Raw genomic sequence first — 24,171 nt, 5'->3', positions numbered from 1 at the left:
TGTGTTCTTTGATTATTTTCTCTAGCATTTTCCCAGGAATAGAGTTAAGACCGACTGGTCTAAAGTTACCCTGCTCATCCCTTCTCCCTTTCTTGAAAATGGGCACCACATTGGCCCTTCTCCAGTCCTCAGGGACCTGGCCGTAGCACCACGAGTGCTCAAACAGCTGTATCAGCGGCGCAGCTATGACACTGGCCAATTCTTTCAGCAGCTGTGGTTGGAGGTCATCCGAGCCTGCTGACTTGTACCCATCCAGCTCCTCCAGGAGCTCCTAAACTATTTCAGAACTAACCGTAGGCAGACTGGTGCCATGTGGACATCCGTCAGTGATCGAGGTGGGGGAATTGGCTTGGTCGGTACATAGAAATACTGAAGCGAAGAACTCATTGAAGAGCTCTGCTTTTTTCCCCGCGTTAACCACCAACTGTCCTGATTTGTCCTGCAGGGGCCCTGTGTTGCTCTGAGCTTTCCTTTTGCCCGCTATATACCTGAAGAAGGACTTTTTTATTGTCCTTGATTGTTGAAGCCAGTCTGAGCTCAAGCCCCGCCTTGGCCTGTCTAACTGATTCCCTGCAATAGCACACCAGGGAGATATATTCCTCCTTGGTGGCTGCTCCCTGCTTCCATTGCCTATACATCTCTTTCTTTGCCCCCAGACTCTCCTGGAGTTCCCTGTTCAGCCAAGGGGGCTTTTTTGCCCCCTTACTTGACATGGCTTATGCTAACTTACAAATGTAGGCCTAAATCATATAGTACCAGTAAAACAGTAATATAGAACAGTAAAAATCAATATAAACATAGTAATTATACAATATAACGAAGGAGAAAAAACAAAGCAAATACAACTTGTTACCAAAATAAAATGCTGAAGCTTATCCTATTTCTTAGCTCACTTATATTTATCTATAGGGAACAGAGAGGGAAAGAAAGTCAGAAATGGTTGGGGAAGGGGAGGGAATGCATTTTAAAAGGAAAAAAAAGAAAAATGGGGGTTTTGCTACAACTGCATGGTGGGGGAGAACCATGTTAGTGAGGGAGCACAGGGAAGACTACACAGCCAGCTCCCCCACCTGCCTGCCCACCCACCCACTGTTTACCTTCAGCTATACCCTCGAGCCAGCCAGGATCAAGAGGTGGTGGAAGCTCCATCCTTGAAGGTTTTCAAGACCCATCTGCAAGACTAGATCATTCCAGCCAAATACAAAGCTTTGGCTGGAATGATCTAGTTGGGGATGGTCCTGCTTTGAGCAGGGGATTGGACAAGATGACCTCAAGGCTCTGTGGGCTAGAGGTTGAGTACCCCTGGTCCATAAGAAGCTAAACTGTTGAAGCTTTAAATGTGACTGAAAATGATTTGTCTTTCATTTAGTGCAGAAAAAGGTAGATGGACAAAATGGTCACAGCAGATCAGTTGTAAAATACTGATAAAGCCTGTTAACTGTTTGTCCATGCCGTCTGTACTTCTCTTTAGGCAATTTTTTTTGCATTTTTCATTATGTAGCTGGTTAGCTATCTTGCTTTTCCATGCGGTATGTTGTACCAAGGTTACAGGTAGAAGGAGCTTCCACTAGGCATTTTATTATTTGTTACTGCTGATTTTGATCTCAGAGAAAGTAACATTGTTCACATGATTATCTGTAAGTAGCAATGAGAGTTACACTCTTCCCGCCATGAAGACTTTGCTTACTCAGTGGGATACAGAGTTTCTATTTACGTTGCTTCTTCCTGAGGGTGCGGACATACAGCATGTTTTACTCTAGAGCAGCGGTAGCAAACTGTGTTTCAAGAGGTAGCAGAAACCACATGGGCACTAATGGACCAACAGCAATCCCAAGAAGCAGTAGGTGGCGGAGACCTGACTGGCGCTCCCCAAAGCAGTTGCAGCAACCCCTGAACGACAGAGTCGCTCTCACACAGCAGTAGCAGGCAGTGCGACCCCTGTGGTGACAGCTAGTGACAATCTTCCCCTGCTAATCCAGAAGAAAACTCCTTTTCATCCCCTTCCCCACTCCTAAATCCCCCTGTACTGGGCAAGGTAGTAGCCCCCCGTGTGAGAAGGTCTCGGGTAAAACTGCAGCCAAAGACCCAGGAATTTTAATATTTTAAGATGTTTTAAACACCTAAATATTTTATTAGGGTACTTGATATTTTGTGGTGTATAATATTTGAGCTAATTGATATTTATGGTCTCTAATATTTTGGGGTGTTGGATGTTGTGTGGGGTATTTTATAGTGTTTGGTTAGATAATGTTTGTTATTTTTCTTTTTCATTTAGTAAACTTTTATAAGCTCTTTGTTCTGTGCTGGCATGTATGGCCTCTTAAGTTACTGTGTAGCCCTGAATGAATTTTTCTGTGTTCAGATTCTCACCAATGATTTAAATTCTGGTGGACTCTCTAATAGGTGTTGCATGTTATTTTAATAATCCTCTCCAATACCATTGACTGAAATTGTACATATAATACTCTTGCGACTAAGAACATTTGCACAGTAGGATGTGGTTTAATATGGGAGGCAATTATAGTCCTATTAATTGAGTGTACTTAGCTAGGGAAAAATAGGTTGCATGTATCTTTTAATTACAGAAGTCATTTTGGTTACATATTTCTGTTTATGAGAACTGGAGTAGATTTTTTTTTTTTAATTACCAAGTTGCAAGTAATATTTAAGTAACTATATAAAAATGTGAAAATGCAGAATCTAATTGCCTAAAATAACGCCTCCATAACACTAGAGATACAAGAAGTTCCCAATTCTTGTTTACAGTTGGAGCCCTTTTTATGTCTTGTCTGACAGATGGCGTGTCTGCCAACATGAAGTCACTTAATGCTGGTTTAGGAGCATAGGCTTGGTGACACTTGTCTTTTGAGTCAACATTAACCAGCACCCATTTGTGCAGCAAACCTGCGTTGTTCTTGAAGGACTTGCATTTGAGTGCTGACCACATTTGAACCCGTAAAACTTGCGGTATCTGACTCCTTTGTGTAAGATAACAAAAAGCTAACTACAATGCCTTCTGCTTCTGGGTCCTATTTGGAGCCAAAGCTTTGTGAGACTGTGGAGCATATTTGATGCAGGTGAAGTTTTCATATATTTTACCAGCAAGCCTCTGAAAAAGCAGCAATAAGCATATAGAAGTGACAATTTTTTCTGCAGTTTGGTTCATCATTTGTCCCAAGGATGTGAGCCTGCTACATTTCAGGTAGCTTTCCTAAAGCACCAAGGTTTAAGGCTTAAACTACAAGAGATAGTTTGGCAAAGTTTTGGAAACAGCTAAAAAACAAAACAAATTAGCTTTTAATTGAATGTGGTAGGTAAAAGTGTGCATTTATTACAGGATCAATATATAGTGAGCTTGCTGGTTGGGGTTTTTTTCTTCCTGTAACTGCTCGGGTACTGTAGTATGATGGGAAAGTTATTAATGAAAATTGTCATTTAAAATACCCCTCTGACTTTGTTCTCTCTTTTTTTTTTTTAACAATCTGAATGGTTTGCACTAAAATGCTGGATGTAAAAATGTTTTCAAGGTGCACTGGATCGTTGTGTAATGGGAATAACAGCAGTTGAGATCTTGAACGCTTGTGATGAGGCAGTTCCTGCTGCAGTAGACTCCCTCAGTCACCCAGCTGTAAACCTGAAACAGGCCATGACTAGACGTAGCCTTGCTGCTTTAAAAAATATGGCCCACCAGAAATTACAGACCCTCGCCACTAACCTTCTGGCTTCTGAAGCATCTGACAAAGTAAGTTGTTTTTTTTTGTTAATTTGTTTTGCGTTTCTGTGTTACTACATTTTCCAAAAGTTGTTTTTCTTATGAGTCAACATATATTGTATGGAAAATCTTGAATCGTTTTATTTTGAACAGATCTGATCTCTAGTCCTTTCAAGCTGATGGAAAGATCTTCTCTAACTTCAGTTGATTTGGGGTTAGTCCTCAAAAGAGATTTCCTTTGAAACTACAAAAATAGCTTTACTGGTTCAGTGAAGATAACTGAAACTGTTCTGCACTTTTAATACAAAAGGGTATTATCTGTAGTTTTAAAAAAACAACAAAATATATTTATATATACTTTAAATGTATTATTACAGTGCAGTCTGCTTATAGGAATCTAAACTTGGATCTTCTCATACTTATAAAGGATAAATCAATGTCTCCTATAAATTTAGAGATTAATTTGAATACATGGTAGTTTATAGCAATTATATGCAGCTTCTTAAGCAATTAAAGTGTTATTCTCTGAAGAAAGATGGATGTCATCCAGTGCTATCTTTTAAAGGGAGCTGTATATTCATACAGTATTCACAGTTTTTAAGTATTTGCCTTTGTATTTCAGTAGCAACTGATATTATTCAGATGATGCAATTGAGAGGTTTCATATGTTGGTTACATTAAAATATGAATTCATATGTATTTCTAACAATCATATGTAGTACTTCTGACTGCATTGTTTTAATACAAGAGGTTTGTCATATGTAGAGTTTCTCTTTCACCTACTATATTGTGATGTTGAGATTTGTGGCAATTCTGCAGGAAGTGGCAAGTGTAATTTCTACTCTAGTTTGAAATCTAGTTATAATTCCCCTGTTTTAGTAAGTTATTTCCATAGCATAACTTACATTTGTACTAGAACTGATTTGTAAATATGAGAATATTTAGTAAGATGTATTAATGATCTTGCAACAAGAGAACCTGACAGAAGTACCCTCCTTTTTAAAAGGTAGGGTGTACATAACATACTTCATTAAATTATACTCCTTTTCCCCATCATAACTATCCCTATTATAGTTTGAGGAAAAAGGCACATTATGAATAAAACTCTGAAAAATGTAATCTGATATTTGAAACACTTTTTGTAAGCGATCATAATCCATTATGTGGATTTTTTTACAATCTTGTTTATCCCAGTTTTAATAGCACGTTTTATAGGCAATTAGTGATAAAAGCCCCAGATATGAGACCAGTGTTATGTATTGCTTATGAATGTACTCAGTCCTACAGCAGTGGTAATTGTTGCCAAGCCTATAAGGAAAACAATTACACAAGGTAGTGGGGAGTCCTATGAAGCTAAGGGCTTCTGGGGATAATCGCTTTATGAAAAATGTATGCTGACAAAATCATTAGGGATTTCTCTTACCACTCTCCACTCATTAGGGATTTCTTTCACCACTCTTCTGTGGATTGATTGCAGGTCTCTGAGAGAAACTGTAGCAGACACACCTTCTTGATGACTTCTGCTTTTTGACTAGCTTGATATGTTCACAAACAGCTGAAAAATTAAAACTAAGGGGTGCATATTACATGTAGGCTGGTTTAGGACTATATACAAATGAAGTACTCATTGTTTCTGTTAGGTAATTTACGTTATCTAGAATATTTGTCCTGGTTATAGTAACTTATTACAGAGGTACACTTCTAGGGATGATCCTTTAAAAAGCCAGAGCACCAAAATCCATTTTTCTTTTTATATGTCCTGGGGGCATTATTTGTATAATACTGCTTTTATTATAACAGAATTTGAATTACTGTAATTCTCTGAAGCTTTTGGCATTTACATAGTCTGTACTTTGAAAAATCAATCGTGCGCTCCTTGTACAGTACAGGAGAACATACACCTCCGGCATGCTGTGGCTTTTAACATAGGCTTTATTGAACTGGCGGGTGTGGGGGGTGGAATCTGTAGTGGTATAGCATTCTCTCTTTTAAATTTCAAAACATATTAAACTCCCTGTGGAGATCAGAGTACACATTAGCAAACAGTACAGGTAGTCTAAAGAGAAATATAGAATGGTATGGTCAATGTATGGAGCAGTATACATTCAGCTTCCCTCTTTTTTGTTAAATTTGTTTATTAAAACTCAGTTGTTTTCAATGGCAACTATAGATCAGAATAACTGAAGCAGTGTAACTAAATTATAATGTTATCTGGAGGAAGGCCTTTACTGCAGAGGCCCAGGATTCCACATCAAATAGGACCACATTAACACCAGGCTATGTCCATTCCTAATGTAGATGTTATATTCAGGGTTTGAATTATGGGAGAGCTCGGGGGGCTGAGCCCCCCTCCCATCAGAGACAAGAGCCCCCCTGTAAGATTTGAAAATCATAACTTGGGGGGGTCTCCAGTTTTATTAGGTCATTGTGATGGGCAGCCCAATTTTTTTTTTGCAGACCCCTCCCCCCCATCCCCCAAGAGTCAAAGTGCGTAATTTGAACCCTGGCTATATTTTATAGACTAAATGAATGCTAGATATTAATGAATCATTTATGAAAACTTCAAATCTTTCATTTTTGTAGTGTGTGCATAGATAGTTGAATCTACCCCCACTCCCCAAAAAGACAAATCAAAATAAATCTTAGTAGCCCCATCTGGCTTTCTGATTGCTTTTATATTCCTCCTGCCTCTCCATTTTCTCTGTCCCCACCTTTCCTGCCCCCCCCCCCAATTAAAAAAAAACTGGCTTCATAAGTCCACTGCTTGTTCTCTTGAAAGTCCTTCCTAAGTGAATGTTCACTATGCCAGTCTACCTTTTCTTACTTAGGACCTACCAGAGAAGGAATCCCTCTGTGTGAGACACTGGAGCAAATCTCCTGTACATTCAGAGTCCAAATTTACCATATACTGCAAATGACCTACAGGCATTTCTGCTTCCCTCCCTTTGTTCAAGCACCTATTGAACTGGGCTTGGTTTGTGAATGCTTCCTATTACAGACTGAGACAGGACACAGCTGGGCTAAGACAGTCGGTTATAAGAACTCACTGACTTTTTATCTTCTTGCATCCAGCTTTGCTGGATAATGCTGGCTCTTGGGTGAATGAGTCTACTCTCCCCTGCCCCCAACTCAAGTCAGTTGTTTTAACCTTTTTAGCCCTAGGGTTGAGCATATTACTACAAAAAGATCAAGAGGTCATGCTCACTAATTTAACTATTTCCCTAGCCTCAGCTGAGCTTCTGATTTGCTCTCCCTTGGCCTCTTGCAGCCTGATAGGGTAGAAGCAGGTAGAGCTGCCAGCTCCTGGGGGGCAGTACTGATGATCTCCGTAGGGATGGGGCAGTGACTATCTGATGCGAGCCAGGCTTGTTCTGGTACTGCAGAGAAGTGTGGAAGACAACTACAAAAGTGGTGCCCCGTATGTCTCTCTTAATAACAGGAATTTTTCAAACTTTCCTCTTTAAAATTTCAGGTTACAGCTTTAGGAACATATTTTCAGTGATCAAATATGTATTTTCTTCTGAAGTCAATTGTCTTCCAGAGTCACACTGAACAACTTTGAGCTCCATAAACAACTCAGGAGGAACTAAGAGAGCATGTCTTTTGCAGAGTTTATAGGATTTTATTAATTTTATATTCTCTATGTGAATGCTTAATTAAAAGTAATTTAAACAAAAAAAAATAGCCAAATTGGATAACAATAATTAGGGAAAAATGAGTTGGTTAATAAGAGTAGATAAAGTAGCCAATGAAGCATTTTTTTGGGATTTCTGGAAAATAAGTTGATAATCTATTGTCTCCTGAGACACCATGGAAGATTAAAAGATGAATTTTTAATCCAACTAAATAAGTGCCTTCATGATTGTACATGCATTTGTGTGCACGTGTCTGTGCGTGTGCATGCGCTGTTAGTATTGTTATTTCTATCTAGCATTAGTTGCAAAAGGTACCATGTATTATTACTTACTTTAGGCTGTTACTTGGGAATTTGGAAAAGAGAGAGATTTAGGGTGTTTTGGAACATGGCCCTTTTGATAGTTGAATTTTATTGCACATTTGAATTCTTCCTCTGATCTCAATCTATGCCAACTATTACATTTAGCATCATGAACAAGTGCAGCTGTAGTCTCATTGGATTTGCCTTCCAGTCTGTAGAGTAGATATTCAGAAGAATTTGTTTCTACTTTTTTGCATAAATGTGAACCTTTTATGTTCACATCAAAATGCTGACATGGATGAGCAGGGCACCTTGTTTTTTTCCTTTTGTGCATTCATTTGCAACTATACCTGTGCAGGAAACTAGTGGTTTCCTTCCTTAAAATATTTTAAATCTCCTTTTCAGGAAGTTTTAAGTCATTATAGCTTCCAGCCTGATTTTCATTCCTTTGCTAATTCTAAAGAAACCACAAAGGTTATTCAGTGAAAATATTGTTTACTTTCCCTTCCAGATAGATAGGTAATAATAAATATTGAACAACATCACTGATCTCTCCTATAGAACTCTAATCACTTCTCTTTAATTTGATACATCACTACTTGTTTGTGGTGCTTCATCCACTTTTGAGTCCATGTTACAATGCTCTTTTCTCATTTGATTTGAATGTTTCAAGGTCAGATTTTATGAAGTGGATCTAAATAAGAGTATTAATATCCAAACATATTGGCTTTACCTTTTAATATTTAATATACCTTGTAATATTTTAGTGGAGGTGTGACGGTCTACTTTGTGGTCTATAATGGCAAAAGATTTACAAACTTTTTTGTTTTCTGATTTATATAAAATTGTCTGCAGTTACTTGCTAAAAGCATTCATTAAGTAATAGTAATCCTATGTGTATGTGAATGCTTTTAGAAGCATAGTAACTTTTATAATTTATGTAGATTTTGCTAAGCTAGTACAGTGATGGTCTACTATCCATGTAAATAATAAATAATTTAGTGTTATAATGATCAAGCTAAACAGATCTTCTAGTGAATACTCTGGCAAATTTATGTAAAGTTATCAATGCTGCAGGGTGCGCTTTATTAATTAACCTTCAAAGCCTGTCCAAATGAAATAGGCAAATTGCTTAACTGTCTAGGGAATATAAAGTAAGGAATAAATGAAGGAATTTAGTGTCCAGACATGATAATCAGGTTTTATTTTTTCCGTTAAGTCTCAAGCTAAAATTATTGCACTAGTTAGACATAACTTGTCCATATGTTGGATTGAAGCAATATATTAAATTGCTATTTTAATGCTAGTATTGACAAAAGAGCTCTTTTTAGGGACCTTTTTCTTTTTCTGAGTAGGTTTTATTATACATCATACCATGTTGAGTAAAGCAGACAACAGAGTTCTAGTGTTTTTATAAGTTACTTCTGTCATTGCAATGACAAGATATTGATAGTACCTTCATCTTCCTGCTGTTATCTATGCTGAGTTGTATGATGTTTGTGTTTTTGATTTTATACCTTGTTGTTTCATTTAGGGTTTGAAGTGGTAAATTTTGGGGTTCTTTGGGTAAATAGTCTGCAAATGGGAAGGATTGGACTCAGTGTACCAGCAGGCTCCTGCTAGTCCCGTGTTCCTATGTTAACTTGAATAAGAATAGAAAGGTTAATTTTTAGGTGCCTACTATTCATTCACATTGGTTTTACCTGATGAAGTAGGTCCCTTTTATATGTCGGTTACTACCTTTTAACACCTATATTTTTCTTTTTCCTTTACTTTGTACACCTGAACTTATGAAAGAATTTAATTCATTTGTGACAAGATACATGAACCCAAAATAACTTCTTCCTGATTTGAGTGTCTTGAAGGTGGTATGAAAGTGACCACGTGGCAACACTGGCCAGCAACATCTGGCTAAAGAGGAACAAAAATATGGGGGGGGGCGGGCAGCCTGGGCAGTGGCTTATGTAGCGTGTAAGTAGGAACTTCCTTGCAGCAGGGAATAAGAGATGCTCTGTTTACCAGGGCACGCCTTGGACTAACTAGGGACAACAGCCACAAACTGACAGAGCGCAGATTTAGGTTAGACATCAGGAAGAATTTCTTTATGGTAAGGGTTGCCAGAATCTGGAATGGGCTTCCAAGGGAGGTGGTGCTCTCCCCTACCTTTGGAGTCTTTTAAGAGGAGGCTAGTCGACACGCATCTGGCTGCGGTCATCTAACCCCAGACCTCTTTCCTGCCCATGGCTTGATGATCTACTGAGGTCCCTCCTGACCCAAACAGCTATGAATCTGTGAACTGAGAGTAAAGTCTGAGAAGAAGGGTTGGCTTGAGCTTTTTTTATGTTCATTTATGTGTTATAGAGTTCAATGCAAGATGGGACAGGTTCTGCCTCATGAGCTTTTGCATAGAACAAGCAGAAGAGTCTCCTGCTCAAGTGACTCCGTTTTCTAAACAGTTAAGATTTAACACAAGCTCTACTTCACTGAATTTTGTTGAGATGATTTAAAAAAAAAATTGCAATTACATGCTTGGAAAAATTGGAATGGTCACCAGGTTCTCCTTTTACATAGCATGTTCTTTTACCACTGATAGTTAATATGGTAATACTAATCATAATTATATCCTCCTATCTACCAGTAGTCTGTCCACTGTAAGGTATCAGTGTAATTAATTTACCATACATTAAAGATTTAAGCAAGTCCTAGGATATGAGTTTATTTGAGATTAACGCTAAGCATTTGTGTCTTAGTAGCTTTGAATTCAGGACAGCAGAGGGCATCAAAGATCCATTCCTGTTAGTCACATTTTTTTCTTCCTACTCTGCTAAGACAAACAAACAAACAAACATATTATTGATATTTGACAGTGTATAATTTAGCATATCATGTTTTCCTACAAGTACTTCAGCTTGCATTCACAAGCATTTCTGTTGGACCTAGTATATTTCTTTTCTTGAAAAAGCAGGGTGTGCTTGCAGGGTTAAAATCTTAAATGTTATAATTTTACAAGTATAATTTTATACATTAGCCTGTAGTAAATTTTTAAAGTTGTTTTAATGAGCAGACTTCTAATCAAACAATATATTACTAATCGTTATACAACTGTATTTCTTATCATGGTGGATAGCATACATACAAAGTATTCTGTATGCAATTATTAAGAGCTAAAACATTATTGTTGCATTGTCATCTCCCAAGTTTTACTGTTTTTCCTTCAACCATAAATAAAGCCCTCTTCTATAAATACAGTTCTCTGTGTTTATACTCTGATAAAACCTTAATCAGACTTTATAATACGTAAAGAATAGTAATATGAATGAATACATTCTAAGATCGCCCCTCCTTTCATAGCATTTGGACAAGTAAAATGTCTTTTGGATCTGATACTTCTGTTCTTGCCTTATCTCACTGATGTTTAGTAATTTCACTTCACATTCCTCTTACTTGTGGTCTGCTTTTCTTGGCAAATTTGTTAAGTAAACAATTCCTGGTTTGTGCTACAGAAAATTAGATACAGAACTCCACTGTTCATTGTCTTCTGTACTGACTGTGTTAGACTCCCTGCATGTTCAAATCACACTCTCAGCTGCTCAAGTCTGCAGCTGATTGATCTCGGTACTAGAGCTTAATGGGGAAAGAAAACAGCTCTTGTTTGTTCATTTTTATTTATCATAAGAAAACTTGGTTTCCTCCAATAGACTCTTAACTTTGCAGTATAACTGAAATGAGGCTTTAATCTGGGATAAGTAGGAAAAGGAAGCCCTTAATTTAGCAGAGTATCAGGTGTTACTGAAATTTAACTTAATAGCTCGTCTCACTTGTGAGCTATCATGTATACATATTATAACTTGATTTTAATAGGCAGTGCATGTTTTAAAGTGTCTGTCAAAGTGTATTTATAGAGGCTTTGAAACAATCTTGAGAATGATCTGTCATAGTATTCCAGTTAAGACTCTCATGGTGAAGAGAAAATAATGGTGAATGCAGATGAGATTTTACTTCAGAGAGAGAGGGTCATTTTTCCCAGGAGAAGAGACTATCTGTGTAAATAGTAGATAAGATTGGATACATGGACATTCGGTCGTTGTGCCAGCTAGGCAGGAAGAATTTCAGGAACATTACAGAGGGATAGGAGTGTGGTGGAAGAGTCCTGTGGGCACAGGAGAGCCTGTCTTGAAAGAACGAGCAGTTTCTTACCTAAACTGTGGACGCAAAAAGTTAGTGAGGCTTTTGCAGGATTTTTTATTTGAATGAGGACTAAAAGCGGGGATGGGGAGTTATCAGGTTCTAGAAAGCCCTAATATGTATTTGAATCTCACTCAAGCTTTTGTAATTAATTTTAAAAAGGAGAAAAACAGTAATCATGTGGCAAAAGGAAAGGAGAGAGCAGAAATTAAAGAATCAAAGGAGTTTAAAAATACTCAGGCAAAAAAAAAGCTATACAAATATGCATAAATTCAAGCATTTAAAAAGCAAGTCGGCAAATTATGAGAAAATAATATGAAAATATTATTATGTAAATTGTTAGTAAACCTTCACCTTGAATACTATAGAAATACCATTTCAAAAAGCTTTGTATTTGTAATAGAAAGGGGTCCAGAGAATAAAAATTACAGGGAAATTGATAGATTACCAAATTGAGAGTGTGAGGAAAAATATATCTGCTTAGTTTACAAAAGGGAAAAATAACAAGGGATTTGATTCTTGACCACATCACCTCCTTTTTTTTTTTTAGTCTTTCTACTTTTTTCCTCTTTTCCATTGCATCAAACAAGGTCAGCAGCCTGCCACCCATAAGGCCACTGGATCTGGCCTACAGAGGTGGTGTGGGGGCTTGGTGATCCAGACACATGCCAGGCTGCAGCTAGGCAGCAAAGAAAAGCGGTAGCATCCAGGTCTTAGTGTTGGCCCATCATTTGACCTGAGCTAGGTCATTCTGGCCAATTGCCAGAAAACATTTCTGATTCTTGAAAATATGTGCTAATCAAATACAAGATTCCCCATCCTTTTTTTATATTATATCATCTGAATATGTGGTTGAGCCATCTATCCCTTTCTCTTCTCTGCCTTTGAAACCTACCAATATATAAAAATTGCTATTATGCTGCATGGGATAACAATTTATTTTAGTATGGCCACGATTTAGTTTAGCTCCTAACTAATTCTGATAAAGAAGAAAATTCCAGTATTCCAGATTAAACTCGACAAAGTACTAGTTTGAACTGTATGGAATTTTTCTGTCCACTAGAATTGTGTGAAGAAACCAGGAAATAGGATACATTTGTGCCCTTTTACTTTTGTCTGAAGGTGGAATAATGTTACATGTTAGAAGAAAAGGAACAGTAATGTTCCTCATTTTTCTGCAAACATTCACGTTCCTTTCACCTGCTAGCAAAATAAGCCTCTTATTGTTGAAGGATCCTGGTTTTCTCTGTTTAAAAATCATAAATTCTTGATTTAAAATCCCCCAAATCCATGATTAGAATGAAACTCCATTGTATACAGGTATCAACTGAACATAATGTTTTATTGGTATATTTTCAATTTTAAAGCAGTTTGGAAGCCTACCAGTGCCTCAGTCACTGTAATAAAATAAATTCTAAGTACCTATACATTTTGATATTTGATTTTGGATTTTTATATCATGGAAAATCAGAGCTCTCCCTACCCCATCACTCACCAGGACACAGGTTCAGACCCCTCACTCCCAAGCTGCAGCCCCCAGTCCTCCTGGTGCCCCTTGTTGGCACTGGATTTATGATCCAGATACCTTGTTCCAGGTGGACCCAAAATCCTTGGACTAACCACGACCTCTCTGATTGATAATAGGCAAATTTATTGATACACAATGATAGCAGATAAGAATAATGCAAACAGTTCTATATCTACTAGACCTAGAGCTGTCACAGAGGAAAGGTACATGTGTCCAGTACATAAGCTTCATCCTGAGGTTCTTTCTTGAATGTCAGATGTCAGCATCCTGGAGGTCGAAATCCGAGGCCCATCCCCCACAGTGAGGTGGGTGAGAGAGGCTGGTGGGGTGCCCTCTGTTCATGGTGGCCTCAGGTTCCCCTCTCAGAGATCCCTGCTGCTCTGTAATCCCTCCTTTTGTATTCTTTCTTCCCCTCTGACTCTCTATTCCCAGGCATTGTTGATTGTTTTCCCTGTGGTTGTTATACTGTCCACATTCTGTTCTGTCAGCATATTCCTTTGTTTTTAAAACCCATCACATGCACACATCTTAATTCGGGCATTTACTGGTCTCTGTCCAAAACTGGAAATCCCCTGGGTTCTGCAGTTGGGCTCTGTGACCTGGTGCTAATGCCTGCAGTGTCCCTTATCTCTGTTATGGAACAGTGTGGTACATGTCTTCAATTTCCCAGCCTGTGTGTCTGCTGGCTTCAGACACAGTGGGCCTTAAAAGGAACTTTGTCATAAATAGGCTTTTTGAAACCAATTAACCTTGCCCTTCTCCTGGACCATTGTTCTGATTCATATCTACTTTACCCACAAGCCAGTTTGCTTTTCGAACCATCATCCCTTGCTTCCCATCCACAGCCCCTGGGCCTGCTGGTGCCCCTCACTCCCAAGCCACAGCTACTTCTCCCCTCTGCCCTCCCCCCCCCCCAGCCTTGCGGGTGGGGGCTACCAGCTGCCAGAGCTACAGGGCCAGGCATCTAGGTCCACAGCCCCCTGCCCCCTGCAGCAGTGCCTGAACCCTGGCTGCCACCCATGGGAGGCAGCGGCTGCTGCAGCGCAGAAGAGCATGGAGCCTTGTTCCCCCTTCCCTGTGGGTGGCATGGCTAGAGCGGAGCCCATGGGGGGGAGGGCAGGCTGAGCCTGAGCCTGAGCCTGTGGGGGCAGGCTCCGTGCTGTGCTGCCATAGCCGGAGGCCTCTGAGCCCCAGTGTATGGAACTCATCACGGCAGAGCAGGACCAGGTGGGAAAACTCATTGCCACCTCTGGGAGCTCTGCACTTCCATGGCAGTGCACCCCCTGTCTACCTGCTGCTGCCTGGTGGACAGGGAATTATTTGTCATGGGGCTTGCAGTAGCAAGGAGCTTCCCCACCCTGCTTTGCCCTGCTGCATCAGGTCCCACCCTCTGGGCTATGGAGGCCCTAGGGTAAGGGGACGGCAGGTCAGGGAGCTCCAAGCCTGTAATGTGCAGCCTGCCCCATGCACACATCTGGGGGCCACATGCCTCCCTACCCCCATGCGGTAATGTGCACAGTATTGGGGAGCCAGCCCCTCCTCCCAATACCCCCCCACCCCCAACAAACCACCTGAGGCTCTATCCTGCTCCCTGGTGGGGCCCTGCAGCTGCACATTCTGGCTCTTGGCCTCAAGCACCACACGTCGCCCCGGCTGGGCAGCATCCCCAGCCCTACCCAACTCCCTCCCTCCCTCCCCCTCTCCCTATGGGGGCCTCAGTCCCCCCTCCTCCCACCATACTTAGCTTCGGGAGCAGCTCTCCAGGCTGCCTAGTGGCCATATGCTTGTGTGAGTGTGCACGTGCACGTGGTGCCCCCTGCCTGACCATCCTCTTCCTGCTCCCCACAACTCCTTGCAGGCTGGGACTCTGCCAGCCCGCAGAGAACTCTGCAAAAGTGGAAAATTTGTGTGTTGTTCTGTTAAAATGAAAAATCCGTGTTTTTCTTGGTTAAAAGAGAGAACCTGCGTTTTCCCATGGGAAATGGAAAACCCAGATATCCCTTCTGATGATGTGCTAAAGATCTCTCAGATTCATGTATTTGGCCATGGTCATGGTATTGGTACTTGTTGTGCACTTACTAAATGTGTAGCAATCCGCCAAACAAATTATTCCACCTTGTGAGTATCAAAAGTATCTTACCAAGACTGTTGTAAAGCAGCATTATCCTGTTCTTTTGAATGTGGCATTCGTACATTCCCAGTGGACTATATTTAATCTGCAGGCATATTTACACAGTTACGGGATTTGAGGGAAGTCCTAACAATTTTTTTTCTGAAAATGCAACAGTAGTCGGTCCCAGCAAAATACCATTAAAAAAGTTAATGTGATTACCTAGAAATAGGCACTGCAATTTGTCCAGTTTTCCCTTGTTTTGGGTTTTGAAATGATGCATAAGTACATAAACAATTGAAATTTCCTCTCATACTTGAAACTTGTATTTATTAATTAATGAATAATTAATGCAAATTATTTATTTGCGTTAATCCTTATAAATCTCATGAGTTCTACATTTTTCCTCTATTCCAAGATGTTTATATTAGTTAACTTTATATAAATATTGACAATATATATCAAAATATATTTTAATGTCAATCAATTTTTTTTATTGCAGGGGAATTTGCCTAAATATTCACATAACTCTCTGATGGTTCAAGGTATAAAGACTAACCTAACAGACCCAGATATCCACATCCTCTTCTTTGATGTAGAAGCTCTGATTATTCAGCTACTGACAGAAGAAGCATCTAGGCCTAACACCGCACTTATTTCCCCAGAGAATTTACAGAAAGCATCTGGCAGTTCTGACAAGGGGGGCTCTTTTCGGGCTGGCAAACGAGCAGCAGTTCTCTTCCAGCAGGTCAAGGAAACAATCAAAGAGAACATAAAAGAACATCTTCTGGATGATGATGATGAGGATGAAGAAGCAGTGAGGCAGAGAAGAGAAGAGAGTGACCCGGAATATCGCTCCAGCAAATCTAAACCATTAACCCTATTAGAATATAATCTTACCATGGACACAGCAAAACTATTTATGTCCTGTCTCCATGCCTGGGGTTTGAATGAAGTTCTCGATGACATTTGCCTTGATCGCCTTGGGATGCTTAAACCACACTGTTCTGTGTCCTTCGGTCTTCTATCTAGAGGAGGCCATATGTCTCTGATGCTTCCTAGCCATAACCAGTTGATGGGCAAGCCATCCTATGATGGTGTAGAATTAGCAAGGAAAATGTCTATTACAGAGGGACTGGGAAGGGGGACTTATGGAGTCTCACGTGCAGTCACCACCCAGCATCTTCTGTCTATTATTTCTCTGGCAAATACCTTGATGAGTATGACTAATGCAACTTTTATTGGAGATCATATGAAGAAAGCACCAACCAGGTATAGAAAGGATTCATTTTCTTTATGCATCTTGAACTAGCTTGTTTACTTTATGATATTCTTTTTATAAAACAGTCTTCACTTTGTTGAATTACTAATGGCTCTGGTATATTGAACAGCTCTTTTAATGGCAGGTGACTGCATGCATCAGGTGTAATCATTCTGCATTCTGTTATGTTGGGGTTTGTTTTTTTTTAATGCTAGTATAACTATTACATTCAGCAGAATTATGTCTGTAGAACTGTTGTAGGAAACTGAGAACCGGGTTAGCTTTTTTATATCAGTTTCTTTCTTTGTAATGTTAAAGTCATGAATACATTCTAAATAAATTATAATGTAATAATATTTTGGTTATACCTAATAATAAATTAAGATAATTCTGGAATTGTAAATAACACCTAATTTTAACATCTTTGAAATTTTCTTGATAAGACTTTCTTTTTAAAGCTGGCTGGTCAGGAGAAATATGTATGTAGCATATGTAACTTTTTTTCTGCCCCGGTTTTTATGTTTAGGCCTCCAAGGCCAGGCACTCCAGAGCTGTCTAAAGTGAAGGCTCCTCCACCCCCGGTTTCAAGTCCTGCAGCTCAAGGGCAAATTAAACAAGGTAAAATTTAAAGACGGTGAGATAAAAGGTAGTTATCATTTTATAGTAAGTAGATCGTTTCACAGTCTAGAGCTGAAGTGGCATGCCAATTATGTGATTTCTAGGTACAAAAAGAAAATGGTTTTATATTTCAGATGAAAATGTGAATGATTTAAAATGATACATGTCTTTTCAATCTATATAAGGTGTTGATATTGCTATAAAGTGATCCCAAAGCATTGATGGGGTCTACTTATTGCAAGAAATCCCAAATATCAGCTTGGTTGTTTGCCAGGAGTTGGAGTTCAGCACTTAAGCAGTATACACCTTGACCTTTAATTTAAAAATCAACATTATAAATGCACATTTAAACTTCAGTTTCCTTTATAGGAGTAGAATATCATTTACCACTATTAAATTGTAAAAAAATTCTTGTCACTTGCTGTTTGGATGGCAAACGTGCTGGTTGATACCTGGTACACTGCTGTCCCATTTGGCCATCATCTCTTCTGCTTCTTCCAGCTGTTCCACGTGCTCTGTGGCCACAGTCAGACCCACAACTCCAATCCCTTTTTCACCAGGCGTGCTAGTTGCACTTTGGTTTTTGTTTAGTTTTTACTGTTCCTTGATATCTAAAGCTATAACTTGGTTGTCTAGATAGTGAATAGCTGCAGGCAGAATTCTGATTTTCTGGTGGTGGTGAAGCATCTTATACAAACACAGTAATTCAATACTACTTATTTTGCTTTAATACAGACTGTATTTTTATATATTGAATTGGGATTAAAGATTCAATGACCACTTACTCGGGTGCAAAACAAAGGAGGAATTAAAAGGGGGTAGGGGTGGGGATCAGGGGATTGAGATTGGACAATAGGATTTCAGCTGTAATGTTGAGTGAAGTAGAAAATAGATGCTGTTCCACTTCTGCAGACTGGAGGAAAAAAAAGATTTCTGTGGATAGTGAGAGAGACTGAGAAGAGAAGGGGAAGCAATTAGTAACAGTCGATCCATGATAGGCTAGAAGAAACCAATCAAAATGTAAAGCAAACTAAATGTAAAGAAATCATGAAGTGGTCAATACTGAACTGAACATGAAATGGAAAAACCAGTGGACTTGTATGAAGTAGAGGACGATGTGATTATGATATTTATGGCTGTAAATCCAGGCAGCCCTCACAGAAGCCAAGAGAATATAGACTTGCCACTGTTAGGAAGTTATGATCATCTCTTAGGGGGATATTTTATATATGATTATCTCTTAGGGGGAAAGTTTGTTACCATAGTAACTATGTGCTAAAGATTCAAACTGCAGTCCAGATGAGAATGGTTGAAGACATGGATAAATATTTCTTATAGAAGTGGAGTTTATGATAAGTTCTACTTAAGTTCGGAGCCAGATGATAAACTCTTGGCCTTGTTTATTTCAATGGCAAATCTTCCTTTCAGTTCAATGGTCAAGATTTCACTATATCATATAACAAAGGAGCAAGGTATATAAGTAAGTCACTATTGTATCGTAAAAAAAATGTATGTTGTCCTTTATAAACAGGAGCCCAACAGTATGCAAGGTTTTTTGGGTTTTTTTGGTTATTTGCTTTTGTGCTGGAAAGCCTTTTCTTTTTTTGGTGCTTGTGAATGATGACAATCAGAAAAGGACTGCTCTGCTATCTAAGCTTGCTTACAGGTAACTGAAGCTTCACCATTCTGTTAGGTTTTTTTTTTAATTTACTCAGGATTTCAGTTTAAATAAAGGGAAAAACTAGCACTGAATTTATTTTTTGTATCTTTGAAGAGGAAGCTAGGTAGGCAGCAATGGGTGTGGATCTGAAATATGTGAATAAAGTGTTTTACAGGACCAGAGCCACAACTAGGTTAAGGTGAAAGTTTCATAGGGAATTTATACTGAGTTGTAAACATAAAATAATACAAAAGACCTAGAATAACAGCACATCAGTTAAGGTTATTGGATCAAGAGTTATTTCCACATATACCATTTACTTCTTTCATAAAGATGCTTTTAAAATTTGAAGAGGTCAGTAAAGAGCTTGTAAAGGAACAGACCTGTTGGCAAAAATGGTTCCAGAAAAAAGTTTTGCATGTAAGATCTCTGTCCATAATATTTATTTAAAAAAAAATACTGTTTCCACCAATGTTACCCTTTTCAGAATGAAAATCCTTTCATTTGTTTTGTTAAGACTGGCATCTCAAATTACGATAAATGGTGCTTCTACAGTCTTCAGCAGGAACCTAAACCACAAAAAAGTAGTACATAGAAATAAAATGATGTGTTCCTGCCACAGAATGTATAGCATAGAGCATGGAATATATAGAACATATAGCATAGAACGATGTTCTCCTCTTAAATTATTTTAAAATTGTCACTTTGTGTGATGTTAATTAAGTTGCCATCTGTATTTTTTTCAAATTGGATTTTTCTTCTAATATATTTTTATGGGAATTTGGATTTTCTTTACTTTCCTCATCATTAGTTTTACATTTCTAGGTTTTATCATAAGGTGACTTCAGTATTTTCCTCTCCTTGTTGCAACAGAAACTTTTGATATAGGACTTCTGTTGCCACTACTTTTTAAAGATCCTTTAGTGGAGGTTTAATTAGAGCAGTAAGTGTCTTAAGATCTGTAGAACTTGATGTCACTGGGCTGTTAAGCCAGCTGTTCTTGCTTTTCAGTTACAATGACTGATATAAGCAGTGACATCTTAGGGGAATTTTTCATACTTTCTTTTTGGAAATAATTGCAACCTTAAATTCATTCTCAATTTATTTTCATAAATCAAATATGATAAAACCCCTTCTTGTCACATTTTTTTCATCAAATAAAAGAGCTTAGTGAGTTATGTTAGTCGTCCTGTTGCTTTACACGTGCCATCATAATGCATCCATGTGGAAATTTATAGAAAAAGTAGTTTTGATGCAGATGTTCTACAGTGACAAAAGAAGTTCACTGCATGAAAAGCAAACATACCATTCAGAAGACAATGCTTAATCTGTTCTGGAGCCTGAACCTATTGTTATTCTGCAGTGGAATAAAGGAAAGGGATTAATTTGAAGATGCTTGTGCATGACACATGGTAATTTCTATAAAGGAAGGAAGTGTCAAATAGTGACCTCTAAATCTTAACATTGACCTCTGGTTGTAGTATGTATGTGCCATAAGGTCTGCCTGTGTTTTCATATGCTAATTCCAGTCATGGAGCATTAGACAGACTATAATATTTATTAGTGTTTTTAAACTGCACTGAGAAACTATGCAGTTTACAAAATAGCTACTTTAGAGCCAGAGATACTGTAGTTTATTATTGACATTATTGTACACTATTACTTTGTAGTTGCTTACCTGCACGAGTAATTCTATTTTTTTATGTTGTACATTATGTATTTCAATATATAGGTTTTCCCAATAGTTTATCTACTGCTTTGTTTAATGTTAATAGAGATATTTAAAATGAGCCTCAAATTAAAACAGGTAAAATTCTGTAGGAATCACTTTTTTAGTGGTAAAGGGGGCTCCTGATTTATGGGTGTATTTATTTCCATTTTTTTGTGACTAATACAGAGAAAATATTAAATAGCAGTTATGGGAATAACACTTTGTGCTTTTATATTGGTATTATTCTACTTCCAACTTGCCTGCATATAGTTGATGCACCCCTGCAAAACTGAATTCACACTATATTTTAAGACATGTTTGAAATGCCTTTTTTACTACAGCGGCTTTTGTCTTTCAGAAGAGTTTACATTAGTATATTTGTTTCTGTTATTTGCATGTCTTTTGGTCACTGATGTTGCCGTTCTGGTAAAAATCAAGAGATCTTTCTTATTTTAAATTTTAATACCTTCACAATTTCTTCCAGCTTCATCTTTTACTTTTCAGTAATGCTAATCAGTTTTTCAGATACTGCTATCCTCATTTTTCCTGTTTATCTCTTTATTTCTTCTTCTTTCCTCTTCAAGTTGCTCCTGCTGTTTCTGCTAGCACTGAGACTGGTCACTCTGGCTCTGACCCTGTTCCTACTTTACATACCTGTTTCTTAGTAAATGAAGGTATTCTTTCTTCATTTTCTATCTACTTGTCTTTTACTTTCAACTAATGTTCTCTATCATTGTTAATACATGACTCATTAATCTAATCTGCATATTTGCTTTGTGAGATAAAGGCAGCATATTGTGGGGGGGTTTTGCAACTTTTATTACTAACACTGGGTAAGAACATTTAGGAATAGTTTTTAGTCCTCATATCCTGGATTTTGCTTGCATATACTTTAGTTTATGAGTATGTATGGGTTATGGACATCATTTATATTTCAAACCATTCTTAAGCCATTCTTGTCAGCAAGGGAATACGGATGTGCCTTGAAGGTTGACAAACTCGATGCCTTATTAGGCTAGGGAGGGGAGCAAGTTCCAGAGCTGAGAGGTTTTCAGTGGGGAAAGCCATGCCAACTGCCCCCTCTGCTATGTGTGTGTCTAGTTCATGCTCATCAAACCTACATCAGCGTACTCATTTTGCATCTCTGGGCTGCTTCCAAATGAGTGAACACGTGCAGTTTGCAGTGCCTCAAAGCCATTTGAGGTGCCGCAGACCACATGCGGCGCATGTGCAATTGTTTGCCATGCTGCAAATTTGATACCGGGAACTCCCATTATTTAAAAAAATGAAACAAAAACCCGCTTAAAAAAAAAAAATGGTGTGGTGCACCCTCCTGTAGGATATGTCAGCAGACACGGAGGCTGGGTGCTCCAGAGAGACGCTCTGGCTGCTGGCTGGAGTCTCTCCCCTCGTCTGGTTGTCCCTCAGCTCCTCCAGCACACCAGGAACCAAAAGGATCAGGGAAACAGCTGCTTTCCCAAAGTGAGGCATTTTGCCTCTCACCAAAGCCCAAGTGCAGGGGTGTGCACAGCAGCAAAAAGCAGCGGCACAAATTTGTGCTGCTGCTATTTCTGCCATGTCAAATGCATGTGTGCTCTGAACTGTAGAACAGCTTTTTTTTTAAATGATTTTTAGGTTCTAGCTTTGTTTTTAGCTTGTATTTTATTGGTTTTTAGGTGCCTTTTCACGTTCAGACAATACAGTTCTAAATTGACGTAGATTTAGACCCTGATCGAGAAGCTCAATTTTATGATGTGACCTGAGCTTATGTGAACACCTATGTTTTCAGTCCCCACTGAGTTAATTGAGAGAGTCCTTTTTTGGAGTGAGGATTGTCATTTAAAGAAATTTTGTGTGGAATAAGTTAAAAACAAGCTTAAAATGCTATATTGTACAACTGTTGTGATGTTTTTAAAGCATATGTGGTATGGTACTTCAGAGTCACTGCATCTCAAATACTATGTGTTAAAAATAGAATTTAGTGAATAGGTTGTTTGGTTACAAATGATAATAAGTTTCATATAGGAATGTCCATGATTACTGAATACTGTGGCTGTTATTTGATTAGCTTTTTAAAAAAAGCTAACAGTAAAATTTCACTGATATTGAAGAATGTTTGGTAAAATAATTGTAACCTGGCTGTATTGTACTTGCATGGTAAAGTAATGCATATTATAATGTGTGGGCAAGTTGTCCAAGCTGCATTGCCTTTTGAATTTTATGGCTTTTTCTTAAACATGACTTTAATTGCAATTTGGAGGTTTTTCTTGGCTCCTTTTTTTAATTATTATATGTATAGTCCCTGAGACAGAAAGGCTAAGAGCATAATTTGCACTTGTTGTACCCTAAACAAGATGTGCCTGTATTTGTCCTGGAATAGCAGTATCCTGGGATTGATGTGTATACAGAGCTCCATTCTAATCGGACTTTAGTGAGCAGCTGAATGCGCAGTCACTTTTCTGCTATTTGATTCTGCAATGTGATCCGGGGATAACCATTTGGGTACACTTTGTGATGTCCTATGATAAGTTGTTAGAATTCTTACCCTGTGAGCCCTTTTAGGATTTATCCTAGGACAATGGATATGGATGTCTGAATGCCTGCACTTTGTCCTGGGATAAAATGGTTAATCCTGGGACAAATGTGGCATATATGCTTAAAAGCATTTGGGCATATTTGAGTTGGGGACATTAAAAGTTAAGCATGATTACAGTTAAGCATGATGTTTTGAACTGAAAAACTGTTACTTGGAACCTCATCCTGCCCTGAGAAAACAATTGAGCCTTCATTGGATATAAAAGTCTGACATGAGGTTTTTTTCCAGCAGTATCTGGATCTGCTGGAGCTTTGCAGCATCTAGCTCTCAGATAGTCAGTTAGATTTCTGTAACCTGTAGCTGATAGGGTTTATTCAAACACCACTGTAATCATAAAGTTGTCCATTGATTTCCATGAGTATCTGTGTAGCCCATTGCCCAAAGTTGCCTGTTGATTTCCATGAGCTCTGTATAGGGTTAACCATTAGCATAGAAAGAATCCCCTGCTGCATGACACTGGCAAACAGATGGCCTTCCTTTTAACTGACACATAGCCCTTTCTTGATCTCAGTGATGTTCCTTAACAAGTTTTTGAAGCCATTTATAAATCCAGATCTCTGGGAGTTAGTGTTTTTTTTTTTTTCTTTTTTAAACAAAAAACTCCAGGTTTTGCTGAGCAGCTTGCGCGATTGCATTTTTTTGGTTTTATTTGGCATGCCTGTTTGAAATGGTTGAAAGCAGGAGCTGTGTATTTGCATGCATGGCAAAAATAATACTGCTTTCTTATATGAATACATTCACTGCACAGGAAGAAGTGTTTTATAATTGCTAAGATAGATTCATCTTGTCTGGGGCAAATCTCATCAACCAGTTTAACTACTGCAGTGGTCCTTAAAATAAGGGTCTCTGAAGA

At 38.5% G+C, this 24,171-nt stretch overlaps 1 protein-coding gene across 3 annotated transcripts in view; it reads left to right on the top strand.

Annotated features, from left to right (window-relative positions):
• The window catches only part of WDR7 (WD repeat domain 7), a 320,960-nt gene that overhangs the window by 57,894 nt on the left and 238,895 nt on the right, over positions 1-24,171 (top strand). For all 3 annotated transcript variants that reach the window (XM_019496018.2, XM_006272610.4, XM_019496017.2), the window contains exons 14-16: positions 3,528-3,742; positions 15,975-16,744; positions 17,260-17,351. In XM_019496018.2, coding sequence (XP_019351563.1) covers positions 3,528-3,742; positions 15,975-16,744; positions 17,260-17,351 — 1,077 coding nt within the window. The remainder of the gene's footprint in view (positions 1-3,527; positions 3,743-15,974; positions 16,745-17,259; positions 17,352-24,171) is intronic.

The sequence above is a fragment of the Alligator mississippiensis genome, chromosome 3 (genome assembly GCF_030867095.1).
Source record: "Alligator mississippiensis isolate rAllMis1 chromosome 3, rAllMis1, whole genome shotgun sequence".
In the NCBI taxonomy this organism is placed as follows: Eukaryota; Metazoa; Chordata; order Crocodylia; family Alligatoridae; genus Alligator; species Alligator mississippiensis.
This window is presented reverse-complemented; position numbering and strand designations above follow the sequence as displayed.